Below are 25,397 nucleotides of genomic sequence, written 5' to 3' on the forward strand. Positions count from 1 at the left end.
CGAGACTGCAGTTGGCAGGGGATCCCTGGCCTCCAGCTCCCGTGACTCGGAGGGGACTGTGGGACTGAGGAGCCCAGAGTGGGGAGCAGGCTTTGTGTGGTGACTCAGAAGGTCCCCGCATTCTGAGGCGCTCCTGTGCATGCTGGAGCCTAGATCAGGTAGAGACCAACTGCAGAGTCCCTGCCTACTTGAATTCTGGTGAGGGAAATTATATTTGGAATGTGTTTCCTGAAACTGGCCCTGAAAAGCTTCTGTGCCAAGGATTCCTTGTGTAAGAGACTGGGTGTCCTGCACGAGTCAGTCTTCCACTCTCATGTCAACCGGAAACTGTGGAATTACTCTGTGTCTGCTCTCTACATGACTGAATATGGGAAAAGTTAGGGAACCCTGATAGGTGCCCCTCTTCAGCCACGCCCCACCCTGAGATTGGTGTTTTGGACCCTGGGATGGGTTCTTCGGAAAGCATTCTTGGGGTCTTTCCTCAGCCTTGAAAATTGTGGTAGGGAATGCCTTTGTAAATATTTGTGATTAAATTGTTTGGAAGTTAATAAAATTATTGGAAAAGATGACAGACTATCTTTTGACTCTCATTTCATGGGTTTTTAACAACTGGTAATCAATTTATTAAAATATTTGACTTAAGAATGTGTAAAGGTTACTTCCAGCCCAACTCCTGGCTCAATAGTGATGGAAATAATCTGCTTAACAATCTCAGAAGGACTGTGCAAGCCAATGAGTAGCTTTTGGATTCTCATCTGGAAATGATCCCATGTCTTAGAACCTTTCCCACAAGGAGTTTTTCTTGTCATGATTCTAAAAGTCTTGGAGACATTTGAACTGCTCCTTTCACTTTGAGATTCTTTTCCTTTGCTCTTCTGATCAAGTCAGCACACACTTTCTCCAGGGGTTTTACGTTGCGGCTCGTTAGAGTGATTCGAATTCTGTGATCTACTCCCTCCAGCTCCACAGGTGTTTTTCTGGTATCCTTAAAAGCCATGGCTGCTGCGTGGCTTCCTGGTGGACTTGTTCCTCAGCGAGAGGAACAAGTGAGTCGGGAGCAGGATCAGGTGCGTGCGGTGAGTCAGGAGCAGGAGCGTGCGGATCCCTGACCCCCAACAAGTACGACCGCGTCTCCCTCAAATTTTCCAGGAGCTTTCACAGTTCTTGACTTAGTTAGCAATCCAAACCTTTGACAAGACTGTTTCTCCAAGACAGAGCTGCCTTAGAGGACGGCAGTCCTTGGCAGTCCTTTGACTTCCTAAAATTCCCCAGGAGCCGGAAAATCTCCGCCCCACTCTGCCAACACCCGCAGCAAGTCAAATTGCGCCAAGTGAATCACACACGTTGCAGACATGGTGAGTACTACTTGTACCCCCAAGCCCGAAATTGGCTCACAGTGATGCTAAGTGTGCATTGATAATTGTGATGGTCCCCATGAAGCCGCTTCCAGGTGTACACACGAGAACTAGGCACAGTTTCATTTGCCAAATAGACCCCTGTAAAACTGAAGTACATTCCCAGATCTGGGATGTACTTCCAAGGTCAAAGATATATCCCGTCTTTTCGGATGCCTGAGCCCCGGGCCTTTCAGTCACTCCCCACATGATCCTGAGAGTACGTGAGGTTCAGGATCACTGAAAGAATGAGGCAAAGACATCCCATCATGCACAGGCTGTCTCCATCCTCTGAGCTGGGAACAACTCTGACCAGGATTCCACATTAGGAGGCCTCTGAACTGAGAGGGATTTTCTGAGAAAGACCAAAAGGCTGTTCCCTTTTCCTTGCCTTGGAGCATGGTTATCTTGATTATCTAGATCACCTGGAAAGTGTCAGTATCCAGAATCAATAAGACAAACTCTCTGCTGCCCTGACAGCAAAAGGGACCTTCACCAAAATGACCAAAGAGCATGGAAGGAAACGATGTAATCCGAGAGCTCAGAGGACAGCTCGGGGTGGGGGGTGGGGCTGTAAGCAGGTGTTCCTACCTGAATCATGAATAATGAATGAATGCAAATCAAATCTGAAGTCACATAGAAACATCTGTGGAATCTCAGGCAGGACTAAGATCCCATCACAGGCTCTTGCTCTCCCACTTAATGGCAACAAGTGTGGTTCCTGGGTTTCTTAATAGAATTAGAAATAGTTTTATTGCCTCTGTTTTGCCACTCCTCTTTCTGTGGCATCCAGTTCACCTGTAAGCTTTTTGGGATCAGGCGGGAAGTCATGCCATTTTTCAGCACCTCACTTCATCCTGGGTGCTCTCAGGCATGCACAAGCGGACACCTGCCTTGGTGGAGTCTTGGATCATTCAGGAGGTTCCTTAGGGTCAGGAGGCACTAACAGGTCCAGCAGGAAGGCATGTGTCTGCACACGTATAGTGGGATCTTCTATTCACCTTCAGAACGCAGGTTCTTCCTGAACTAATAAATTATCTTTATCGTGGTGTAAGTAGCCACAAAAGAACAATTCATATTAACTCCATTGATAAAAATAATTGAGTATCAATAATCAAGGTAATAATGATAATATTATTATTTTATTGATAGTAAAATAAAACAAAGGTATTAGAGATTAAAGACTCCCCTACGTGAAGGATGATGTACAGATACAGGAACACAGGAGTTGTTCGTACTCAGAGTCAAATGAAATGTGTTCCTCAAAGGCAAAGATGAGCAGTATGAGGAAAACACACAGTTCATGAATGACCACATGGGTTGCCTTGGAACTCATGTGGGAACACTGCAGGTAAAGTGAAGTGTACCTGGTCCTGGGACTGCCCACCAGCCCCCACCCACCTTCATGAGGTAGGACAGCAGGATAACAGGGAAGGGGTCGGTGCAAGGGATGCAAGGCTCATGTCACACCTAATTCAAAGAAGCACCACTATGACAGGTGTTTATCTTCCCACACTGTGTTACCTCTACTGCCTGGCTGCGTGTCTGCCATCTGCTCTTCTTAGCTCACAGGAGGTCCACCTGTCTGTGTACAGAGCTATTGGAGGCCATTACCCTGTTGCTTCCTCTTTGGAGAGGGGCGACATCCATGGCAGATGCCATTCTCTGTCTCTTTGGAAAACTTTGTCAGCACATTTAAGGTTTTCTCCAGCTGCAGAAAGCCACCTTCTTCAAAGTCTCACCCTCCAGAAGTGGCAAGCACACAATTATCAATGGTGGCAAGGGGTGCCTAGGCTTCGCCATGTGCTTCAATTGGGAGAAATAGGGGAGGCCTTCTTAGCTGTGCAGCTCTGTCTGTGAGACCAGCTGACAATGTCGGGCTGCATTGCCGTTAGACTTGTCACTTTGCATATAAGGCTTCCCTCCAATCCTTTCCACAGAGGTGGATCCTGACATCACTTCCTAATAAACATCCTGCACACTAAACTTCATCTACATCCAGCTGCCTGGGAACCAAACCTGTGACAAAAGTGAAAGGTTTCTAGGGAAAATAGCGTTTCCTTATCAGACAGGAATCAAATTCAGCTGAGCTAGAAAATAAGGTAAAGTCTGATGCCATCTCATGGTTTTTTCTATTAGAACATTACCACTGCCAGCAAGAATTAAGCACATTAACTCGTGGGGACAAAAATCATATTGGAGTGGGAAGAGGCTGTTGTGAGTTGAGGAGAAATGCTAACAAATGGACTTTACCCTCAACTTGTATTCAAAAGGAGAGGAGATGAAAACAGCTGGAAATAAAAGGTCTCCAAAAATGTTTTGGGTTTTCTGGTTTTTCAAAAATCCAAATTTGAGGTTGGGAGACACTCTATGTTTAAATGCTGAAAGGATGTAGCATACTGAGAGGAAATAATTATAGATAAAGGGTCCATTTTATGAATAATACAATTTATGGTATGGCAGGAGACCAAGGGGCACGACACAAAATTGGAGTTAAAGAAATGAGCAGGCATTCTTGACCATTCCTCAGCTGTTATGGCAGAGATGCCTGAACAATGGATGTCCATGTAGCAGAACTTTCTTCTTCTTCTTTTTTTTTTTTTGAGATGGAGTCTCACTCTGTTGCCAGGCTGGAGTGCAGTGGTGCAATTTTGGCTCACCGCAACCTCTGAGTACCTGGTTCAAAAGACTCTCCTGCCTCAGCCTCCTGAGTAGCTAGAACTACAGGTGCATGCCACCATGCCCAGTTAATTTTTGTATTTTTAGTAGAGACGGGGGTTTCACCATGTTGCCAAGGATGGTCTCCATCTCCTGACCTCATGATCTGCCCACCTCAGCCACCCAAAGTGCTGGGATTACAGGCATGAGTCACCATACCCGACCCATGTAGCGATGCTTTTAAACTTAATGGCTGAAAGTATCCACCTCCAAACTTATGTATTATATTTGCAAAAGAATACAAACCATGTGATGAATTTTAAAGAGGAGACAAGCCTGTGGGAATTCAACAGCCATGGTAACATTTTGAACTTCTTTTTATTAAACATGTAAGAAGTAAGTGAAGTTCAAGACCTAACAGAATTGCCAGGAATTATTTGGGAAATGACCAAGATGACCTCAGGCACTATGCAATCCTTACGATGCCCTCTGGTGGAGTTACCTCCTGAAACCAGTGATTTTAAGCCAGAAGCAAATGTCTCTGTAGTCATAAGAATTCAATCCAAATGTACCATTCAATTTTAAATGAGATGACAGCAAGATTATGTGCTATAAGGTTAAATTTTTTTTCTTTCAGACAGAGTCTTTCTCTGTTCCCGGGGCTGGAGTGCAGTAGGGCACTCTTGACTCACTGCAATCTCTGCCTCCTGGGTTCATTATTTTCCCACCTCACCCTCCTAAGTAGCTGGGATTACAGGTGTGCACCAGTCTGTATGGCTGATTTTTGTATTAGCAAAATTTTTTTTGGAGTGGAGAGTTAGAGACCTTTGTTCTCCCACACCCAAAAACTTGTTCTCCAAATGATCTGTCAATAGAAATAACTGATACCTGTATTTGCTAACCTGTCTTTTTCTTTCTGTAAATTCAGAACTAGAAGGCAGAAAAGTGATATTAAGAAGGTTCTATGAATTCTCAACACAAGTGATGGGCTAGGCACTATTCTAAGTGCTACAGATACACACTAACACCCCCAATAGCTCTGCCTTGTTGTCTCCTACATTCTAATAATGAACCAAAAGAAAAGTATAGATTTGTTATTGATTTTTTCGAGATGGAGTTTAATTCTGCCACCCAGGCTGGAGTGCAGAGGCAGGATCTCAGCTCACTGCAACCTCTGCCTCCTGAGTTCAAGCAATTCTCCTGTCTCAGCCTCCCAAGCAGCTGGGATTACAAGCATGTGCCACCATGCCGGGAAAATTTTTGTATTTTTCGTAAAGACAGCTTTCACCATGTTGGCCAGGCTGGTCTTGAACTCCTGGCCTCAAGTGATCCACCCACCTTAGCCTTCCAAAGTGCTGGGATTACAGGCATGAGCCACAGCGCCCCAGCCAAGAGAATAGTTTTAAATAGAAAGTATGAAATCAAAAGAAATGTATATCCATCAGTTTTATACTATATTAGGCCAGGTGCAGAAGATCGACTTGTAGCATTGTAAGGGAATAAGGTCAGTTCACATCTGATTGTTTGGACAAGTCATCAGAAAGCAAAAGTTAGAGGATTTGTATCTTTTGAGGCAGGTTGCACAGGCAAGCAGCAAGTTGCTATTTCTGCAAAGTTCTAAACTGTTTCTCCTACTGTGGAAAAATGCATCTTCTACTTGATTTCAATTTATATAGGAAAATGCTTAATAAACCTAATAAGGGCTACATTCCAGGGACACACCCAGACCACACATATACGAAACCTTGATTCTGGAGACACATGCTGTTCAGTGGAATTGGGTTTTCAAGACAACAAAAATATAACTCTGACACAATATTGGATTTGAATTTTTTTCATATAAAAATGTATCCTTGAGTTCTATTAGCAGTAGCTGAAACGTGGGAACAACTCAAATGTCTATCAACAGGAAATTGATAAATTATATGCATATTATAGAGTAATATTTACCAAAAAAGGGGAATAATCAACTCTATTAATCAATGCCATGGAGCAATATAATCTTTCCAACCCTGAGTGGGGAAAGCTAAGCTAAAAAGTGTCCCACAATATAAATTTATACGAAATTCTAGAACAGACAAACCTAATATAAGCTAAAAAAAAAAAAAAAAATAGTTCAGAAAACCAGGTGCGACGGCTCACACCTGTTACGCCAGCACTTTGTGAGGTGGGTGGATCACATGAGCTTAGGAGTTCAAGACCAGCCTGGGCAGCGTGGTGAAACTACTTTGCCTTTACCAAAAATACAAAAATTAGCCAGTGCGGTGTGGTGCACAGGAGTAGAAAGCCAAACGTTATATATTCTCATTTATAAGTGTGAGCTAAACATTGGGTTATACGTTGTTTACCTCTCACTCATATGGAAACAACAGACACTGAAGATTTTTGGAGGGAGGAGGAGGGATGGGTGCAAGGCCTGAAAAACTACCCATTGGGTACTACGTTCGCTATGTGGGTGATGAAGTCATTCATACTGTAAGCCTCAGCATCACGCAATAAATCCATGGAACAAACCTGCACATGTATCCTCTGTGTCTAAAATAAAAATTAAAAATTTATAAATGAACAAAGAGATGTGAGCAGGCATTTCTCAAAAGAGGAGATGCAAATGGACAACATATATCCATAAATTTCTTACCATCTCTAGTCATCACAGGAATGCAAATGAAAACTTCCATGAAATATCACCTGACACCTGTTAGAATAGCTACTATAGAAAAGATGGATGATAACAAGTGTTGGTAAGGATGTGGAGAAAAGGGAACCTTTGTACCCTGGCAGTGGGGATGTAAATTAGTATGGCCACCTTGGAAAATAGTATGGAGCTTTCTCAAAGATTAATAATAAAAATACCACTTTGTTCTAGCAATCCCACTTATATATATGAAGTATTTGAAATCAGTATGTGAAAGAGATATCTGCACTCCTATGTTCCTTTCAGCACTGTTCACAATAGTCAAGATATATGAAGAAAATATACAGGTTATCCATTCATGGATGGATGAATGCATGTTTTACATGTATATTATATATATATTATGTATTATATATACATTTATTAACATTTATATATATATTATATATATCTGCACAATGGAATATTATTCAGTATTATATAAACATAATACCCCCCTGTCATTTGTGACAATATCAATGGATCTCAAGGGCATGAAGTCACATGAAATAAGCTAAACACAGAATAGAAAATGCTGTATGATTTCACTTGTATTTGAAATATAAAACAAACAAACTCAGAAGCAGAGAGTAGATTGGAGGTTGCCAGGAGCTGTTGTGCAGGTACATAAGTAGGTGTGTTTATAGTACAAAGTTTTAGATATACCACATAAATAATTTCAGGAGGTCTAATTCAAAGCATAGTGCTTATAGCTGTGAATACTGTATTGCATAGTTAAAATATAATGACTGTTAATTTTATGTTAATTGTTCTTACCAATAAAAATAATAATTATAATGGGAGGGAGAACTTTGGGAGGTGAAGAATATGTTTATAATTTTGATGGTAGTGATGCTTTCACAATGTATCCTTAACCTCAAACTCACTGAGATATATACATTAAATAGGTACAGCTTTTTAAATGTAATCATATCTCAACAAAGTGTTTTTTAAGGAGGGTTGGTTAAAAAATTTATAAAGGAAGCGTAGATGTTCCTTTGCCCTTCCCTCATGACTTTTTTCTCCCTGCTGTCTAGAATTCAGAAATAATAGGTGGGAATTTAGCAGCCAGATTAGGGCCATTTCTAAAGTATAGCAGAGCAGAGAGCTGGAAGGGACTTGCATCCTAGTGACATTGGAAAGCATCTGTACTAGCCCTGAATGGTATAACTACAGATTAATTTTAGGTGGGAAAAAAATCAACTTTTGCCTTGTTTAGGCAACTTTGTTCAGGCATTAATTTTATAAACATATAGAGAATACATACTCCTTATGAACAGGAACAATGTTTATGCCAAATGGTCCATGATGAGTGTTCAACAATGTGTGATGATGGTGATGATGATGATGATGAAGACAATGGTGATAAATATGAGAGTATAAAAAGCAGTGAAACAAAGTGGTTTAATAGCTATGTATAGTTACTTTGTTGAAAGATTCTGCTACTAATATTATTCAATATTTTTGTAAGCTGGTGTAGGCAAGGAAATTTACATTGTCTGATAAAAATTCTTGATCAACTTATAAAACAAAAATTTCATAGTATGGGGCTAAGGATCTGCATTGCAAAACAACTCTTTCAGTTGATTTTATGCACAGTAATTATTGAGAATCCCCTTATCTAGATTCAACAGATCTGGACCTACATAGGTGCTATCAAGATTTAAGGAAGAAAATTTTTCTGACTATATCCATACCTCCAGTTAGCACAGATTTAGAGATTTAGAACTCAAATCCAGACCTCCTGCTTCCATGGGCAGTGGCATTTCACTGTTCTGTTTTTCTTCACTTGATGAAGGGATTGGAGAATAAATGACCACATAATTCAACTCCCTCCTCAGCTCTGAGGAGTATAGACTTGTCCTGGGAAGCAAGAAGCTCACACAGTAGAGGAGGAGGCAAACATACATTCACTAATCTGACATACAATGCAGCAGGCACTGCGCCATAACAAAGCACTGTGGGACTTCAGACCAGGAGCAAAGGGGATGATTCTTAATGGGGCTAGTAAAGTCTGGGAAGTGTTCACTAACAAAATGTCTAGTCATTAACTAAACCAAATGGTTTCCCAACATGGCCTAACTAATTGCAACTTAATAGAAATGGTTGTTTGTTCATAAACCTTCATCTTTTGCCAAAACATTTGTAGCTTATGTTCCCGTTTAACAAGGTTTTCTGGTCAAAATTGTGCACCCACATCATTGTGATGAACTGAGTGTCCAATAAAACATGGACTCGTAGTCATCACAGGAAGCTGATTTTGCGTGCGTAGTACATCTCTGTCTGTGAATATCCCTAATGAGGTACGGAAGGACACTTATTATCCAAACAAAGACATTCCACTTGTGCTAGAGAGCCACAGATGGAAGTTTTCGCTGCCTCCAGGAAATAAAGTCAAAGTTTCTTGTTTCTTCAGCCTTGAGGATTGCTATCCTCCTCTTTACCATTCTCTTTTTTCATGAGCCAAGCTCTACCATGTAACAAGATAAATTTTGTGTAAGCTTTGGTAAAAGTAGAGTGTCTGACTCAAAGCAAGAGCAAAATCACCTATGTCCAGAAAAGAGGGTCTCATTGGAAATCTAGAAGACCTATTGCCTGAGAGACCTGCGGCCTCATAGTCCGTTAGTTGTCCATAGCAACTCTCGGATGAAATGAAATCAGTGGTGTTTCAAGTGCTTGAAACCCTCTTTATGCTACCTCTAAATGTGAATTAATTAGGCCAGTTTACTAGCCGTTACTAGACCTCAAAAGCAAAATATGGAATGAACTACATAAGGCACCAGGGACTAATTCTGAAAAGACAGAGATATATACCCTTTCAAACAGATAAATAAAAATTGCTGTGTTGAGAAAACCCAAACAAATCTATGACAGCACAGGAAAGGAATTCAGAATCCTATCAGGTAAATTTAACAAGAACATTGAAATAACTAAAAACAATGAAAAAGAAATTCTGGAGTTGAAAAATGCAATTGACATAGTTAAATATTAAAGTCTTTTACCAGCAGAATTGATCAAGCAGAATAAATTAGTCATCTTGAAGACAGGCTATTTGAAAGTACACAGTCAAAGGAGACAAAAGGAAAAAAAAAAACCACTTCCCAAGCAGAAGGCGTTATCCTCTACAGGCAGCACAACTGTGAATGTGCTTCAGGTCACACCTGAAGTCAGTAAATCTCAGTCTTACCCAAGGCCCACTACCTGCACTGCATGGTTACTGCCACTCATCATTCGGGACCGAGGGCTCTTTAGACAGCAAGTGATGAATCCAGGCAGGCCAGGATATATTGGAGCTCAACTGTATGGTATTTGTTTATCCCTCTTTCTGGTTTTAGGGTCCTTTTTTAAAAATTTATTTTTGTTTATTTTGAGATAGGGTCTCACTCTGTCACCCAGGCTGAAGTACAGTGGCACGATCTCAGCTCACTGCAGCCTTGACCTCCTGGGCTCAAGTAGTCCTCCTCTTAGCCTCCAGAGTAGCTGGAACTACAGGCGCCCACCACCACACACAGCCAATTTTTTTTGCATTTTCACTCTGTTGCCTAGGCTGGTTTCAAAATCCTAAGCTCAAGAGATCTTCCCTCTTCAGCCTCCCAAAGTGCTGGATTACAGACATGAGCCACCACACCTAGCTGAATCTTCTCTTTGTCCTTGATTTCTGGGAGTTTGAGTATGAAATATCTTGAGGTAGTCTTATTTGGGTTAAATCTGCCTGGTGTTCTATAACCTTCTTGTATTTGAATATTGATATATTCTCTAGGTTTGGGAAGGTTTCTGTTATTACTTTGAATAAACTTTTCATCCCATTTGTCTCTCTACCTCCTCTTTAAGGCAAATAACTCTTAGATTTGCCCTTTTGAGGCTATTTTCTATAGTCTGTAGGCATGCTTTTTTAGTTTGTTTTATTGACAAGAGACTTGTTTATTAATGATTTAGTCATTCAACCAACATTTATTATGTACTTTCTATCTTTAAGGTGCTGTTATAGACACTGGGTATACATCAGCAAACCCAATGTATCAAAATTCATGCTTTCATTGAAGGATACAGTCTAGATGGAAGAAAAAGGCAATATACACCAACAATAAAAATAGACAAAGATAGAATAATAAAGATAATGTATTTTAAGGTTAAATTTTTAAATAACATGTCAGTGATAGTTTGAAGAGTACATGACATTCAAACAAATAATGAAAGGAAGCAAATGAGTCAGACATACAAAAATCTAGAGTTCTTGAAAGAAGAACCAGTGCAAAGACCCTAATGGTAGAACAGGACTGGAAAGTGTGAGGAAAAGCCAGGTGTAAAATGCACCTGAGCAGTGTGAGTGAGGAGACAGCCAGGCCCGCAGGCAGTTGTCATGACCTTGTCCTTTACCTGTGGTGAAGTGGAAGGTTTTGACATTATAGGTGCTCTTTGTGACAGCAATCATTGCTTTACATTTTCTTACATGGTCTGAGCCCATGTAACTCTGTGCCTTAAATGCCTAAGAATGTAGCATATGAACATGATTTCTAGACACTCCAGCATCATTGTTAACATTTTTATTCCATATAAAAAGAGGAGGTTTATTTAGATGTTAGAATCATCTCGTGATTGAATAAGATGGGACGTGAACCCACCCAGGCCCAGGGCTGAGCAGCAGAGCAGCTGCCACTGACATCTGCATGATTTTCACACACAACAGGGGTGACCCAGGCTTGCTGGCCATTGTGCTTCAAAACATTTTTCCAAGGAATGGCTGTGACTACAGTTTTCAGACGTGCTCTGGCCACCTAGGACTGGGGGCAGGGTGGGGGTGTCCTCTGTATAAAAAGTGCTGTCCCAGGTGCTTCCCAACAGACACCTTGGGGCATCTGAGTGATTCCCTGGAGGGCAGCTCGGCCTTTCTCAGGCTACCGCTAGAGCCACCATGGAACATTCTCACCAGCAATCAACCAAAAAGCATCAGAGTTTCTGTGAACCTGGCTGTAATAATAAGAACCCAATGTTTTCTAATCTAAGACTTCTATGCAGAACATTTTTATTTTCATATGGTTTCTCTCGTTTTTGCTTCTCTTTTTCAGTGACTAACTTCTGAAGTGATTAGCATCAGATCTGATTGCCCAAATGCATCTGACTGAATTCATACTCCTAGTCTCAAACTTATCTTTATATTTCATCATGAAATATTTCTCTAGGTTACTTAAAATCTGTCAAAGAAATTACAAATGAGGCTGGGTGCAGTGGCTCATACCTGTAATCTCAGCACTTTGGGAGGCTGAGGTGGGTGGATCACGAGGTCAGGAGATCTAGACCATCCTGGCCAACATGGTGAAACCCCATCTCTACTAAAAAAAAAAAATATGAAAAAATTTAGCCAGATGTGGTGGTGTGCACCTGTAGTCCGAGGTACTCAGGAGGCTGAGGAAGAAGAATTGCTTGAACCCAGGAAGAGGAGGTTGCAGTGAGCCAAAATTGTGCCATAGCACTCCAGCCCGCTGCATTGGTCTTTCCATAAGGTAGCTCAGAACATGGCAACTGACTTTTCTTAGAGCGATTAAATAAGCCAAGGAGAGCAAAGATGCCCAAGATGGTTCTGAATTATGAAGTGACAGCCTATCCCATCTGCTGTACTATAATGACTAGAAGCAGTTAAGTCCAGCCTACTCTCGGAAGGAGGTGTTACGCAAGGGCATGAACAACAAGAAGGAAGGATAGCTGAGGACCACTGCGGAAGCTCACAATAACATTCAGTGGTGTAGACTTTTATTCAGATAGCTATATTTAGGTTAACATTTTTAAATTACTATAGGGACTATTCTGCAGAGATGACAAAGGCTGCTTATGCTAGCAAAAATGTTTCAAAATCTTTAGCTATTGAATTTCAGTAGTGGAATTCCAAGTAATTTTCCTTCTTTTCTTCAGTTTGTTGAATTTTTTAAATGCCAAGCTTTACTTGAAAAATAAGTGTTTATTTAAAACAATAACTAATGATTTTTAAAAGTTACAATATCTAAAAAGAGGTTGAAATATGCTTTCAACTTAATGTTGCTATGAAATGAAATACCAAATTCTTCCTTCCAGATATATAGGAGTAAAATTGTTATACACAAACTGTACATAATGAGTGGATACAACTTGGCAAGTATGCACTTATATATTACTCTTGTTACCACAACCAACATCCTCCAAAAAGTTTCCTATGTCCCTTCGTTGTTGTCGGAACCCCTAAGATCTACCCTCTTAACAAATTGTTAAGTACACAATATCCCATTCTATGTTTCAGAGCCTATCTCTGCAATTGACTAACTTTATACAGCTTTAACCCTTGAACAAGAACTCCCTGTATTGCTGTTTCCACACACAATAAAACACCAAACTCTTTTCAAGCACATTCTATATAATCCATTTTATGAAGCTTCTCCCAACATTCTTTTATCCGCTCCCTTTCAGTGAAGGGAACTCTAATATAACAATTATCTATTTTGGATTATTGTGTCTTTTACGTATGCTACTGCATGAACCCATTTAACATTTTTTCTCCCGTGATCTTATCATGAAGTACTTCATGCACTTCTAGTTCCTACGATATTTCCTGGCAAACAATAGATGTATAAAGTAGGATCGATGACGTTACCTGTGCATGTAGGAAATAGTAAAGAAAGCAGCTGACAAGAAAGACATCCTGAGTCTTTGGGAAATAAATAATATTAATCTGCTTTCTCATCCATTGAGATATGACCACATTTATGTACTTTTGTGTCCCTGGAAATTTCCTGTGGGAGACTTAGTGTTTCTGTTTTCGTTAGGTTCTGCTAACCAAGAACAAATGACAGACCCAGAGAACATCATAAATAGGTGCAGCCCCACCATGCCCAGAGACTCCAGGCTCAACCCGCATTGATGCTGGCCCTTCAGCTATGAGACTCCATTTGCTTCTCCTTATTCTCCTTCTTTTTTCGATTCTCTTATCCCCAGATAAGTTGGTAGCTGATTATCATAAAGTTCTGCAGATTTGAAGGCTATGTCCCTGGCCAGACAAGATCCTAGAATCGGTCCTGTGGGTTCAGGAATCTAATATTAACAGCTTTACTAGGATTATAATAGGGAAAAATAGAAAAGAGACTCATTTAGCAGTAGCACCTGTTGATAAGTTTCCATCCATGTCTTTTGACCTAGTGAATGGATATAATAATGGATGCTGCTGAAATTCAATCCTGTCAAATCTAACTGCCTACATTTAATTTCCATGCCCCACCAAGGCATCTCAAGATACAAAGTAAGGATACAACAGAATGTGGCCTCAATGGGATACCTTGGTGGGGCATGAAAATTTATATGCAGGCAGTTAGATATGACAGGACTGAACTTTACAGCTTTGTAATAGTAGATTGTTTCTTTAAACAATTTAATTGATACAGAGCTGCCTAATTATTTCTCCACATTACAAATTTCAATACATTTAGTTTTTGAGGGTCCAAATATGCTGTTTATGTTACTAACTTTTATTCATGGTGTCTTGCCTACCTGATCATTTTTAATACTGAATTCATTGCTCATCCTTAATCTGCCATTATTCTATGGTCTAAAATGAGAATGCTATTATCCAAACTTCTTCTGTGAAACTGACTCAGTGCTTTATCTCAATATAGGAGCTTCAGGCTTAATAAACTAGCATTCCTGATGGCCCAAGAGTCAGTAATACCCCCATTCGCGTTGCTGATAATAGCAGATCTTCCCAGAATGTCTTCCGGGAAACCCTCACCCGCTTCCATCAGCTAGCCAATACAAAGTGCCCAGAGCTCAAGCTCCAGTTCACAGACTATTGTTGTGTTTGAAAGAGGGGATATTTTAAGAACTTGCCTAACCATTTTCAAGAATAGAAATGTTTCAAAGAGATCCTCTAAAATATATTTGTTCTATAGCAGTAGTCACTGGAGAGCAGCTAACTTGCAGTCATGGACAAAAACCTAAATCTTTCTTTCATTCTAATCACAACAATTTTGTATCTTTTGGGCATATCTCAGATTCAGATGCATTGATGGTGTTCTATGATTTGGGGCACTACTATAGATTCTTCAAAACATCACATCATTCCGACGGCATTTTGGGAGGTACAGAAGGAGAGAAAAAACAGTGGGCTCAAGTCTCCCCTGACTTCTCTTCTTACAGCATTTGGCATTGTCCAAAACTTTGAGAACTATATTAACACAGCATTGACAGCGGGCATTATTCTTTTCCTTCTGACTTTAATAGTGCTGTTTATAATGAAATTGCTATATGGGTTGTATTCAGACAAATTTTGACTTTGTAAGGGCAATATTTTTCTCATTATTTTTTAAATGTTTACCGGGATTCACTGCTAATATTATTTTCAATTCTCCCCTTTCAAAGGCAGATTTAAATAACTTGATGAAGTATATTAGTATATTATATATACTATAGTATATAACAGTATATTATATATACTACTCTGCTACAGGAAACAAAACATCACCACCAAATTATATAGCTATGTACAAAGCAAAACAGCCCTGGGAGGGTTCAAGGGACCATTTAAGAAACCATTGCAACACAGTGGGGAGAGAGAGAGAGAGAGAGACAGACAGAGACAGAGAGAGGCAGAGAGAGAGAACCAAACAAAAGAATAGCCACATAGAAAAAACAACTGGTGAAATCAGCATACCTGAGATGCCAGAAACATCTTTTTGGCTAGAAACAAAAAAAGGAGAAAGAGACTATCTGTATCAGCCACAAGGTGGAAACCACTGTGGCCCTCAATAACCCGTTCTGGCAGAGGACACTGGCATTTTTTGCCACTGGGGTAAGCAGCAGCCATTCCTAACAGAAAACCCAAAGAAAAGGATGAAGATGTACCATCCCCTCTCACATCCCTTTTCCACGAGAAATACAATGACTGTTGTGCCAAACCAGGATGGGAACTGCTACTTCTCTTAACCTGCATGTGCCTCTGACATATGAGCAGCAACCATTGTAAGAGTTCCCACATAAAAATGCTCATACTAAAGTCATTCTGTTTCTTAAGAGTGTTTATGGATTTACATTCTCTTTGTGGACTATCTTGCTGGATCTTCTTTTCTGCAGTAAGAAGTGGTTTGGGTCCTGCTGAAGGTCATTGTCTCAATTTGGGTAGTATTTGCAGAAGAGATATCTGCAAAGTAATAGAAGATGAAATTCATGCCTGCTGAAGAAGATGAAGTGCTGTAGAGTATGGTGGATTTCAATGCCAATTCCAACACCACTTATCATGTCAGATTTTCAAGAACCTCTTAAACCTAAGTTGAAATGAAATTGACATAAAATTAAAATACAACAGAAGTGAAGTTTTTGCATCTAAGAATATTAAAATATACATATTAAGTACTTCCATCTTGATAACCATCTTCTATTTTGACTTATCAGTGCAAATGAGTAAACATTAATTTCAAATATACCCAAGTACTATTCCTTTTTGAGTCATTAACAGATCTTAACAAACCTTTAAAAGTGAGAAAACTGTTACTTGTGTTTTCCAGGGTAGTGGATAGAATGCATTTTGTTGGCCTGCGTCTCAAGCTTGGAAAGATAAAACGGTGTGTAGAGATTCACACTGTGAACTTTCTTTCAAGAAACAACACAGGAACTTAACAGGAAAATTGAAATAAGCCACAGACCCTTTGAAAGAAGCAGCAGGGTGCAGCTTACACCATGAGCTAGCAGAACATTTTAAGTTCCTGGGGTGTTAGATGGGGGTAAACTGACTCTAAGATATACAGTTCCGCTGGGAAACCTATCAAACCAGGCCATGGGGGAAGGCCTGAACCCCACCCAGCGCTGGACCTGGTTTAGTGAAGAGTAGGGAGTATGTGCAGAGTGGCATTGGGATGTGCTTTGAGTCCCTGCCAGTCTCTGGCAGAATGGAAGGAAGCCATTCCTGATTCTACTTCAGAGAGGACCTCCCAGAAATCTGCCAGCTAACTCAGATGGTGGTCACAGGTTGAGAGAACTTCCCAGCTGAAATTTTTGATATAATCTTGAGTGGGGACAAACTCCCCAGGCCAGAACTGAGGGGTGAGTGGGTAGTGTGCTGCAGCAGCGAGCATAGGAGCTGGGTGCCCCTGCTCTGCAGGTGGACCAGGAGGGGTGTGGTCTGAAGGCTGCAATTGCTATCTCCATAGGAAAGGCTTATGGATCGTCAGTTTTGACTTCTCAATGCAGACATCCTGAAACTTAGCTAGCTACTCCCAATAGAACACTGTGGGTGTGAGACCTGCCTCGCCAAGTGTGTGGGAGTTCCAAGGATGGAACTTATTGCCAACCTGCTACTCCCGATTCTTCGTATGGACTCTCCTTGTACAGAGGCAGAGGCAGAGTCAACTTCACTCCTCTCTGGAAAATTATTCCAGTGGCCCAAGAACTGCCCTCCAATTCCCACTGGAGCCACAGCTTCTCCCACATGGAGAGAGCCAGAGCATGACCTTACCTGATCCACTTCCCACCTGGCTTTGCTCAACCACCCACCCTGGTAGATTAACACAAGTAACAGAAGAAACTTTTAGGAACTCTATGGCTCCGCCCATTTCCTGAGACACTGGAGTACCTCCCATGGTTAACATAAGGCAAGTCAAAATCTCACCACTACTACCACAGCTGGCAGTCTTTCACAAGTGCCACCTTCTGGCTGAAGGCCAGCTGATACAGTCCATTACCGCATCTGCAGTAGAATAACAGCACCCAGGAAGGAGAAAATTTGTGAGTGGCCACAGCTGTTACCATTGCCTACATCACTCTGGCTAACCAGGAGGCCCTGAGTCTGTCCATGTGATGAGTTCATTACTACTACAACCAGCATTTGAGAAATTCAACACACTAGGGCTATGTATAACCAAGGAATCTCTCAGGGTCTACCTGCCACCCCGATGTGATCAGCTGCTGATACACACTGCTGGGAGACTTGAGGACAGATTACATCACTGGATCCATTGCAGACGTTCTCCAGCACCAGCCTGCTGTGTGGCAGCCCCACTGGGTGGCTAGTTCCAGAGGAACAGCAGCATTCACAGTCATCTGGATTTCAGGGGTTCCTACTCCGAGGAAAGAGGAAGTGCACCACATCAAGGAAGCACCCTGGGGACAAAATAGTATAGATAGTCTTGAGTCCCAGAATGTTCCAGTGTGGGAAGTTGTTAGTTTTTATTTTGTTTTCCAGCAGAGGAACATGTGCATGCTTGGCTCAGCAAGGAAAGTCTGTGGCTATACCCCAACAGTCGGGCAGCCCTGATGCTCAAGAAAGGTCTTGGAGAATGGAGACTTATTTTCCATCTCATTCACTACTGCAGACACAGTAGTACTGTGCTCAGAGCCAGTACACAGAGGTGAGTGGCCACACAACCTACTGAGACACCAGCCAGGACAGCTAAAGGAGTACTTGCATTGCCTCTCCCGGAACCCAGACAGCACAGCTTGCAGCTCCAAAAGATGCCCCTTCCGTCTGTTAGAGGAAATTAGAAGAAAGAGTAAAAAGGATGTTGTCTTGCATCTTGGAGGTCAGCTGAGCCACAGTAGGATAGGGCACTGGTCAGGGTCATGAGGTCATGGGGTTCCCATTGCAGGCACTTGCTCCTGGATGACACTTCTAGACACTTCCTGGGCCAAAAAGAAACCTGCTGCCCTGAAAGAAAGGACCCAGTACTGGCAGAGTTTATAATCTACTGACTAAAAAGCCCATGGACCCTGAAGAACCAATAGCAGTATCCAGGTAGTGTTCTGTGGGCCTTGGGTGAGACTCAGAAACATGGGGACACCAGCTGACTGCAGCTGAGAGCCAGCACATTCCCAGCTGTGGTGGCTGTGAATAGAGAATCCTTCTGTTTGAGAAAAGCAGAGGGAAATGTAAAGGTGACTTCGTTGTACACTTTAGGTAACAACTCTGCCACAGACTGGTAGTGCACGAAGCAGGCTCTCGGGATCCTTGATTTCAGGACTAGACTCATGGATGGCATTTCTGGACATGTCCTGGGCCAGAGGGGAGCCAACTGCCCTGAAAAAGTGCATCCCAGGCCTGGCAACATTCAGCAGACTGAAAAGCTCTTTGGCTTAACTGAACATCAGCAGTAGCCTGGCAGTGCTCCCCATGGAATTGTGGTGATGGTGGCCACAGGGTGAGGCTCCTCTGCCTATGAAGGGGAAGGAAGAGTGGGAACATCTGTGTCACATGGTTGAAGTGCCAGCTCAGCTGCAGCAGAATAGAACACCATGTCGATTTCTAAGGTTTTTGACTCCAGTCCCTGGTTCCTGGACGGCATCTTTGGACCCAAATGGAACCTGGGGAACTCATCACTCTGAACAGGAGGACACAGTTGGTAGTTTCCCAGAGTTTGTTATCTGGCCCGTCCAAGTTAAGCATCTACGGGATGGAGGGGCTGAAATGCCCCTGGTCTGTAGCAACAAAACTCCAGTGGAGGTTCCAGTAAAAGCTCTTCATTGAAGTGGTAGCAGCAGGTCCATGCTCATTCACAGCACAGTGTGGTCCGTGAATGTGCATGCCTGTGACAGTGGGAGAATACTTTGTGTGGGTGCACACTGGTGGGAGTTTATATGCAGAAACTCACACATGGTTAGATGTGGTCTTCTGGCAAAATATCTATGGTGGTGAATGTTGTGAACGGCCCAAGTTGGGGATCTGAGCTCGTACAGCAAAAAGGTGCAGCCAGGCAGAAACCCTGGGAGATGCTGACAGACAAGGGCGGTGCTCATAGTAGACTTGCCTGATAGCATGGGCAAGACAGTTCTGAAATAAATCGTATATGGTGTGTAAAAAACGGCATTAGGGAAAATTCTGAAATCAAGTGTCCAGCTGTGAAAGCTGCATCTTTTAAGCACAATCCCTGCCCTGTAATAAGACTTATTTATCTTTGGTGGTGTTTCAGTGGGAATTATTTTGGAGAATGGCCCCTTTGTTTTGTGTATTTGCTTCTTACATTTCATGCGCAATCTGGGGCTAGAAACTCCTTTTAAAATTTTTTTTTTTGAGACAGAGCTTTGCTCTTGGTACCCACACTAGAGTGCAGTGGCAAAATCTCAGCTCACTGCCACCCCTGCCTCCTGAGCTCAGTGAATCACCTGCCTCAGCCTCCCGAGACACTGGGATTACAGGTGCTCACCACCACACACAGCTAATTTTAAAAATATATATATTTAGTAGAGACAAAGTTTCACCATGTTGGCCAGGCTGGTCTTGAACTCCTGACCTCAGATGATCCACCTGACTTGGCCTCCCAAAGTACAGGAATTACAGGAATGAGCCACCATGTCCGGCCTTCCATTTAAATATTAACAGAATTCATCCAAATAGCACAAAACCAACAGGTGCTTCAATTTGGAATCATCACAGATCAATTTCTCATTAGGTACAGTGATCAAAGTTTACCTACCCAAGAGTAAACATGTCCACGGTAGAACTCAGGGCTCCATAGAAACACAGACTCTTGGGTACAACCCTGCTCAAGCATCCAAATGTGCATATTAACAGTGTCTCTGTGTGACACGTGCAAATTTCAGTGCGATGAGTGCAACTTGCAGACACGTTATCCTTTGGGCTCACCTGGGAATCAGTTAGGAGCATGAAAGGACACTGATGGCCAGGTCCCGGCTCCAGAGATTAGAAACTCCAGCGTCTTGTGTGAAGCCATGGCATCTGGATTTCTCATGATTCTGGAGATCTTTCTCCCGAAAACGGTGGCTCCTTCCTCCCTGTTCAGTCTTGGCAGCGTTCATTTCTTTTTCCAGGACTCAGTCCATCAGGAATGAGATGCCTCCTGATTGAGCACACCTGACACAAGACAAGACAAGTGAAAGACACTGTGCCAAAGGTCTCACTCTTCTCATTCCACCATCCTTCCTAAAAATAATCCTAATTTCATGAGCCCTGAGCCAGGGGCTGTTTCCTTACACCTCAAAATCTTATCGCATGGCTTAAATTCTGCCTGTTTCTTACTGTCTTGAAAAATATTAAGAAAATCCATAGAGCCAGGATCTTCATTCCTGATATGTCAAAGGGCCTGGAGACACACCAAAATTCTGTACCTCTGATATTAGGTGACAGGTCTACATTCATCAGCATGAAATTTTACAGTAAATGTGGTAATTGCAGGTACACCACAATGAGTAACTAGAAATTGAAGCAACATCTCAGATCCTGAACAATTGATCGTTTATTGCTTCTTCAGACAGGGCCTCACTACGGTCATCCAGAATTTTCCAGTGTGTGATATTGGTTGTTTGCTTTTGTCAAGTTTTGGAAGTTTTTATTTTCTCTCTATTGAATGTTAATTCATTATCAGATATGCATTGAAACATTATCTCCCATGCTCTGAGTTATGCTGTCTGAACTTTCATCGATTCTATAATACATCGAAAGTTTTCATTTTCATACCTTTGGATTGGTCAAGTTTTTATTATTTTGTGTTTTTTAAAATTGCCATCATATGTCAGAAACACTTAAATATAAACTTTAAAGAACATTTCTCTTTACTTGCAGTCATAACTTCCGTGGATGTCGTCAGTTAGTCTCTCAGTAATTGCATGTTTTCTTGAAGGTGTTTCCCGGTCTGCTTTGTGCATTGAAAATTTCATCAATCTTCAGTGCATGTTTCGACATATTAAGGCAGTAGACCCACTTGATACTTTATTATTTCAGTATCTAGCTTCCACAAGACCATTTCATGCAAAGACTTGTCTTGTCCCCACTGCCAGGTCATTGCACCCTGATGGAGAATCAATTAGCCGTGCATAGAAAGGTTATCGAAGGAATGTCTATTTGATTACATAGATCTTGCTTTCTTAATTAAGGCAAAGAATATGCTGCGTTAATTATGGTAATTTGTTGAGTATACTCAAATCAGAAACTGTAGTTCTAACATTTTGTCCTTCAGTCACTGAAAGGATGACCGTACCTCCCATATGCATATGCTTACAAAAATTCTCAACACACAGACACACATACAGACACACACGTCCAGGCTGACACACACACAGACAAAAAAATATATATACTGTTCAATATGTACAGAAATCTTCCCTGAAATTGTTTTCCACGAAATAAAACAAATGTGTGGCCACCATCCCATCCTGGTTCCACGCTTATTATATTTGCCCATCATCCTGATAAGTAAATCTGCTTCAGGTGTTCTATAATCCATTATGTGGGCTGCATCCATTTAATTGCCTGAGGAATGCAAGAGGACACGCCCTGAGGCCCATAGCTTGATTGAGTGCTGTTAATTGATTGGTGGATCCAGTACCTGATAGGTCAGTGTGGTGATCCCGCTAGGCAGAAGATAGGTATGTAAGGGCTGACATAGCAAGATAGCACATCATTTGAAGGCTCTGTCAGAAGAGAAAGCATCTTGCTGCAGCGGGTGGGTCTCAGCAGAAACCAGGTGATCCTTGCTCCTGTCTATTGGATTCCATCCATCTCACTATCTTAAGGTAAGGAATGCACCTTAATTATTTGTTGATTACTGTACTGTGGTTTCAACTTCTTGTCCTTCAGTTGCTAAAGGATAATTGAATTTCTTGAATGCACATGCTTAAAAGGAATTTTCAAAACACACACACATAAACACACAAACACACACACATCCCAGACACAAACACACAGAGAACCTCACACACAAATGCATACACACACAGGACACACACACAATACACACATACAACACACACACACGAACACAAACATGCTGTTTCATATGTACTAAATTCTTCTCTGGCATTTATTTTCCATAAAATAAGGCCAATGAGTGGCCACTATCCTAACCTGCTTCCACTCTTATTATATTTGCCCATCATCCTAAGTAAATCTGCTTCAGGTGTTCTATAATTCAGACTGTGGGTTGTGCGCACTGAATTCCCTGAGGAATGCAAGAGGACACGCCCTGAGGCCCATAGCTTGATTGAGTGCTGATATTTGATTGGTGGATCGGGTACCTGATGGGTGGGTGTGATGAGCCCTCTGGGCGGGAGCTAGATATATAAGGGCTGGCGCAGCCAGGCAGCCCATCAGTTGAAGGCTCTCTCGCAGGAGAAAGCGTCTTGTAGCGAGTGGTCCCAGCAGCGAAACCTGGCGATCCTTGCCCCTGGCGATCCTTGCCCCTGGCAACATGGAGGCCGACTCACTCCACTTGGGAGGCAAGTCGCACTTCAACGACTTTCCAAAACTCACATCTTCTCGGCCAGTTGCAGCTGTTGCCGACTTCAAGCCGAGGTCTCTACCTGAGAAGTCATCACTGTCATCTGAGCCCCATGTCCACCTTTCTGATGATTTGACTCCTGAGCCAGCAAAACAGCTGGCTCCCAGGGAGAAACTTCCTCTGAGTAGCAGGAGACCTGCTGCGGTGGGGGCCGGGCTCCAGAACATGGGAAATACTTGCTACGCGAATGCTTCCCTGCAGTGCCTGACATATACACCACCCCTTGCCAAGTACATGCTGTCTGGGGAGCACTCTCAAACTTGTCATCACCAGAAGTGCTGTATGCTGTGCACTATGCAAACTCACATGACACAGGCCCTCCACCGTCCTGGCCATGTCATCCAGCCCTCACAGGCATTGGCTGCTGGCTTCCATAGACACAGGCAGGAAGATGCCCATGAATTTCTCATGTTCACTCTAAATGCCATGAAAAAGACAAGGCTTCCCGGCCACAAGCAGCTAGATCATCACTCTGAGGACACCACCCTCATCCACCAAATATTTGGAGGCTACTGGAGATCTCAAATCAAGTGTCTCCACTGCCATGGCATTTCAGACACCTTTGACCCTTACCTGGACATCGCCCTGGATATCCAGGCAGCCCAGAGTGTAAAGCAAGCTTTGGAACATCTGGTGAAGCCTGAAGAACTCAATGGAGAGAATGCCTATCATTGTGGTGTTTGTCTCCAGAAGGTGCCGGCCTCCAAGACGTTAACTCTACACACTTCCCCCAAGGTCCTCATTCTTGTATTGAAGAGATTCTCCCATGTCACAGGCCACAAACTGGCCAAGAATGTGCCATATCCTGAGTGCCTTGACATGCAGCCATACATGTCTCAGGAGGACACAGGACCTCTTCTCTATGTTCTTTATGCTGTGCTGGTCCACACTGGGTGGAGTTGTCACAATGGACATTACTTCTCTTATGTCAAAGCAGGAGCTGGGGATGGCCAGTGGTATAAAATGGATGATGCCGAGGTCACTGCCTGTGGCATTACTTCTGCCCTGAATCAACAGGCCTATGTCCTCTTTTACATCCAGAAGACTGAATTGGAAAGAGACAGTGAGACTGTGTCAAGAGGCAGGGAACCAAGAGCGCTTGGTGCTGAAGACACACACAGGGGAGCAACCCAAGGAGAGCTTGAGACCGACCCCTGCCTCCAGGTCCCTGACTTGAAAGAGCACTTGGAGGAAAGAGCCACCGATGAAAGCACCTTAGACCACTGGAAATTCCTCCAAGAACAAAACAAAACCAAGCCAGAGTTCAACATCAGAAACGTCGAATGGACACTGCCTCCCAATGTACTTGTGATTCATCAATCGAAATACAAGAGTGGGATGAAAAACCATCATCCTGAACAGCGAAGCTCCCTGTTGAACAACTCCTCCGGGAACCTGACAGATCACGAGTCCATGAACACTGGCACACTCGCTTGTCTGAAAGGGAGGGCCAGGAGATCCAAAGGGAAGAACAAGCACAGCAAGAGGGCTCTGCTTGTATGCCAGTGATCTCAGTGCAGGTGCCGACCCACATGCAGGCCGGCACAGGCCCGCGTGCACATGCACGCGCGCGCACACACACACACACACACACACACACACAAGCATATACAGTCAGTCCTACATCAAGGGACAAGGAGCCCAAGTTTATGTCTATGCAAGAGAGAAAACTGGAGAGTGATGGCTGCATTTCAGGATGAGCCCACATACGGGAAATACAGAGTGTTGAAGTCAGGACGCTTCTGAAACTGTGGAGGGACTATCTGTTTGCATTCATAGTAGATGACATTAGTGTGAATTTATGAATATTCTATATTGAGGTTTGCACATGAGGAAAACAGTATTTACTATTTTGTCTTGGGGTGTGTTTCATTAGTTGTTGGTAGGCACGAGAAGCCGACGTTTTGCTAAGGTGAAACGTCTGTGGAGCATTCTTCTGACGCTGAATAGTGGAAACAGGAATGCATTTGGAAGAAGGGTGTTCTTCCTTTTTACCCCGACTTGGTGTTTTTACATTGCTTTTTCAATGGACCTCAGGCACCCTAGGACTGGTGGCCTTGGCAGAACCCACATAATGCTGGGGACAGACAGACAGACAGAGGGTGCCTGTTGATGGTGTCAATTTCACATGAATTGAAATGGGAACTTCTCCCACTGCTGTGTAAGTCATTTGGAAGTAAGGAGTGTGTGTGTGTTAAACTAAAATGAACTGAGAAATCCCCCAAATAAATCCCATTTGGTATGTAAAACATGGCATCAGGAAAGACCCTGGGTTAAGTGTCCAGCTGTGAAAACTGCATCTTTGAAGCTCGATCTCTGTCTTGCAAGGAGACTTGTTGATCTGTGGTAGTGTTTCAGTCCAAACTATTTTGGAGAATAGCCCTTTTGTCCTGTGTTTCTGTGGATTACATTTCACGGTAAATCTGGGGTTCATAG

General features: G+C 42.5%; 1 protein-coding gene and 1 pseudogene across 1 annotated transcript; both read left to right on the forward strand.

Annotated features, from left to right (window-relative positions):
- Positions 1-13,628: 13,628 nt before the first annotated feature.
- Positions 13,629-16,018, forward strand: LOC135273208 (beta-defensin 109-like; annotated as a pseudogene).
- Positions 16,019-22,776: 6,758 nt separating this feature from the next.
- On the forward strand, positions 22,777-24,470 carry LOC105720686 (ubiquitin carboxyl-terminal hydrolase 17-like protein 17). Its single transcript, XM_012457329.2, has one exon. The coding sequence runs from the start codon at positions 22,872-22,874 to the stop codon at positions 24,468-24,470; it is 1,599 nt and encodes a 532-aa protein (XP_012312752.2). The 5' UTR covers positions 22,777-22,871.
- The last annotated feature ends 927 nt before the right edge of the window (positions 24,471-25,397 follow it).

This window comes from Aotus nancymaae, unplaced genomic scaffold, assembly GCF_030222135.1.
Source record: "Aotus nancymaae isolate 86718 unplaced genomic scaffold, 86718_ANA_hifiasm-v0.15.2.pri h1tg000456l, whole genome shotgun sequence".
NCBI classification, from domain to species: Eukaryota; Metazoa; Chordata; class Mammalia; order Primates; family Aotidae; genus Aotus; species Aotus nancymaae.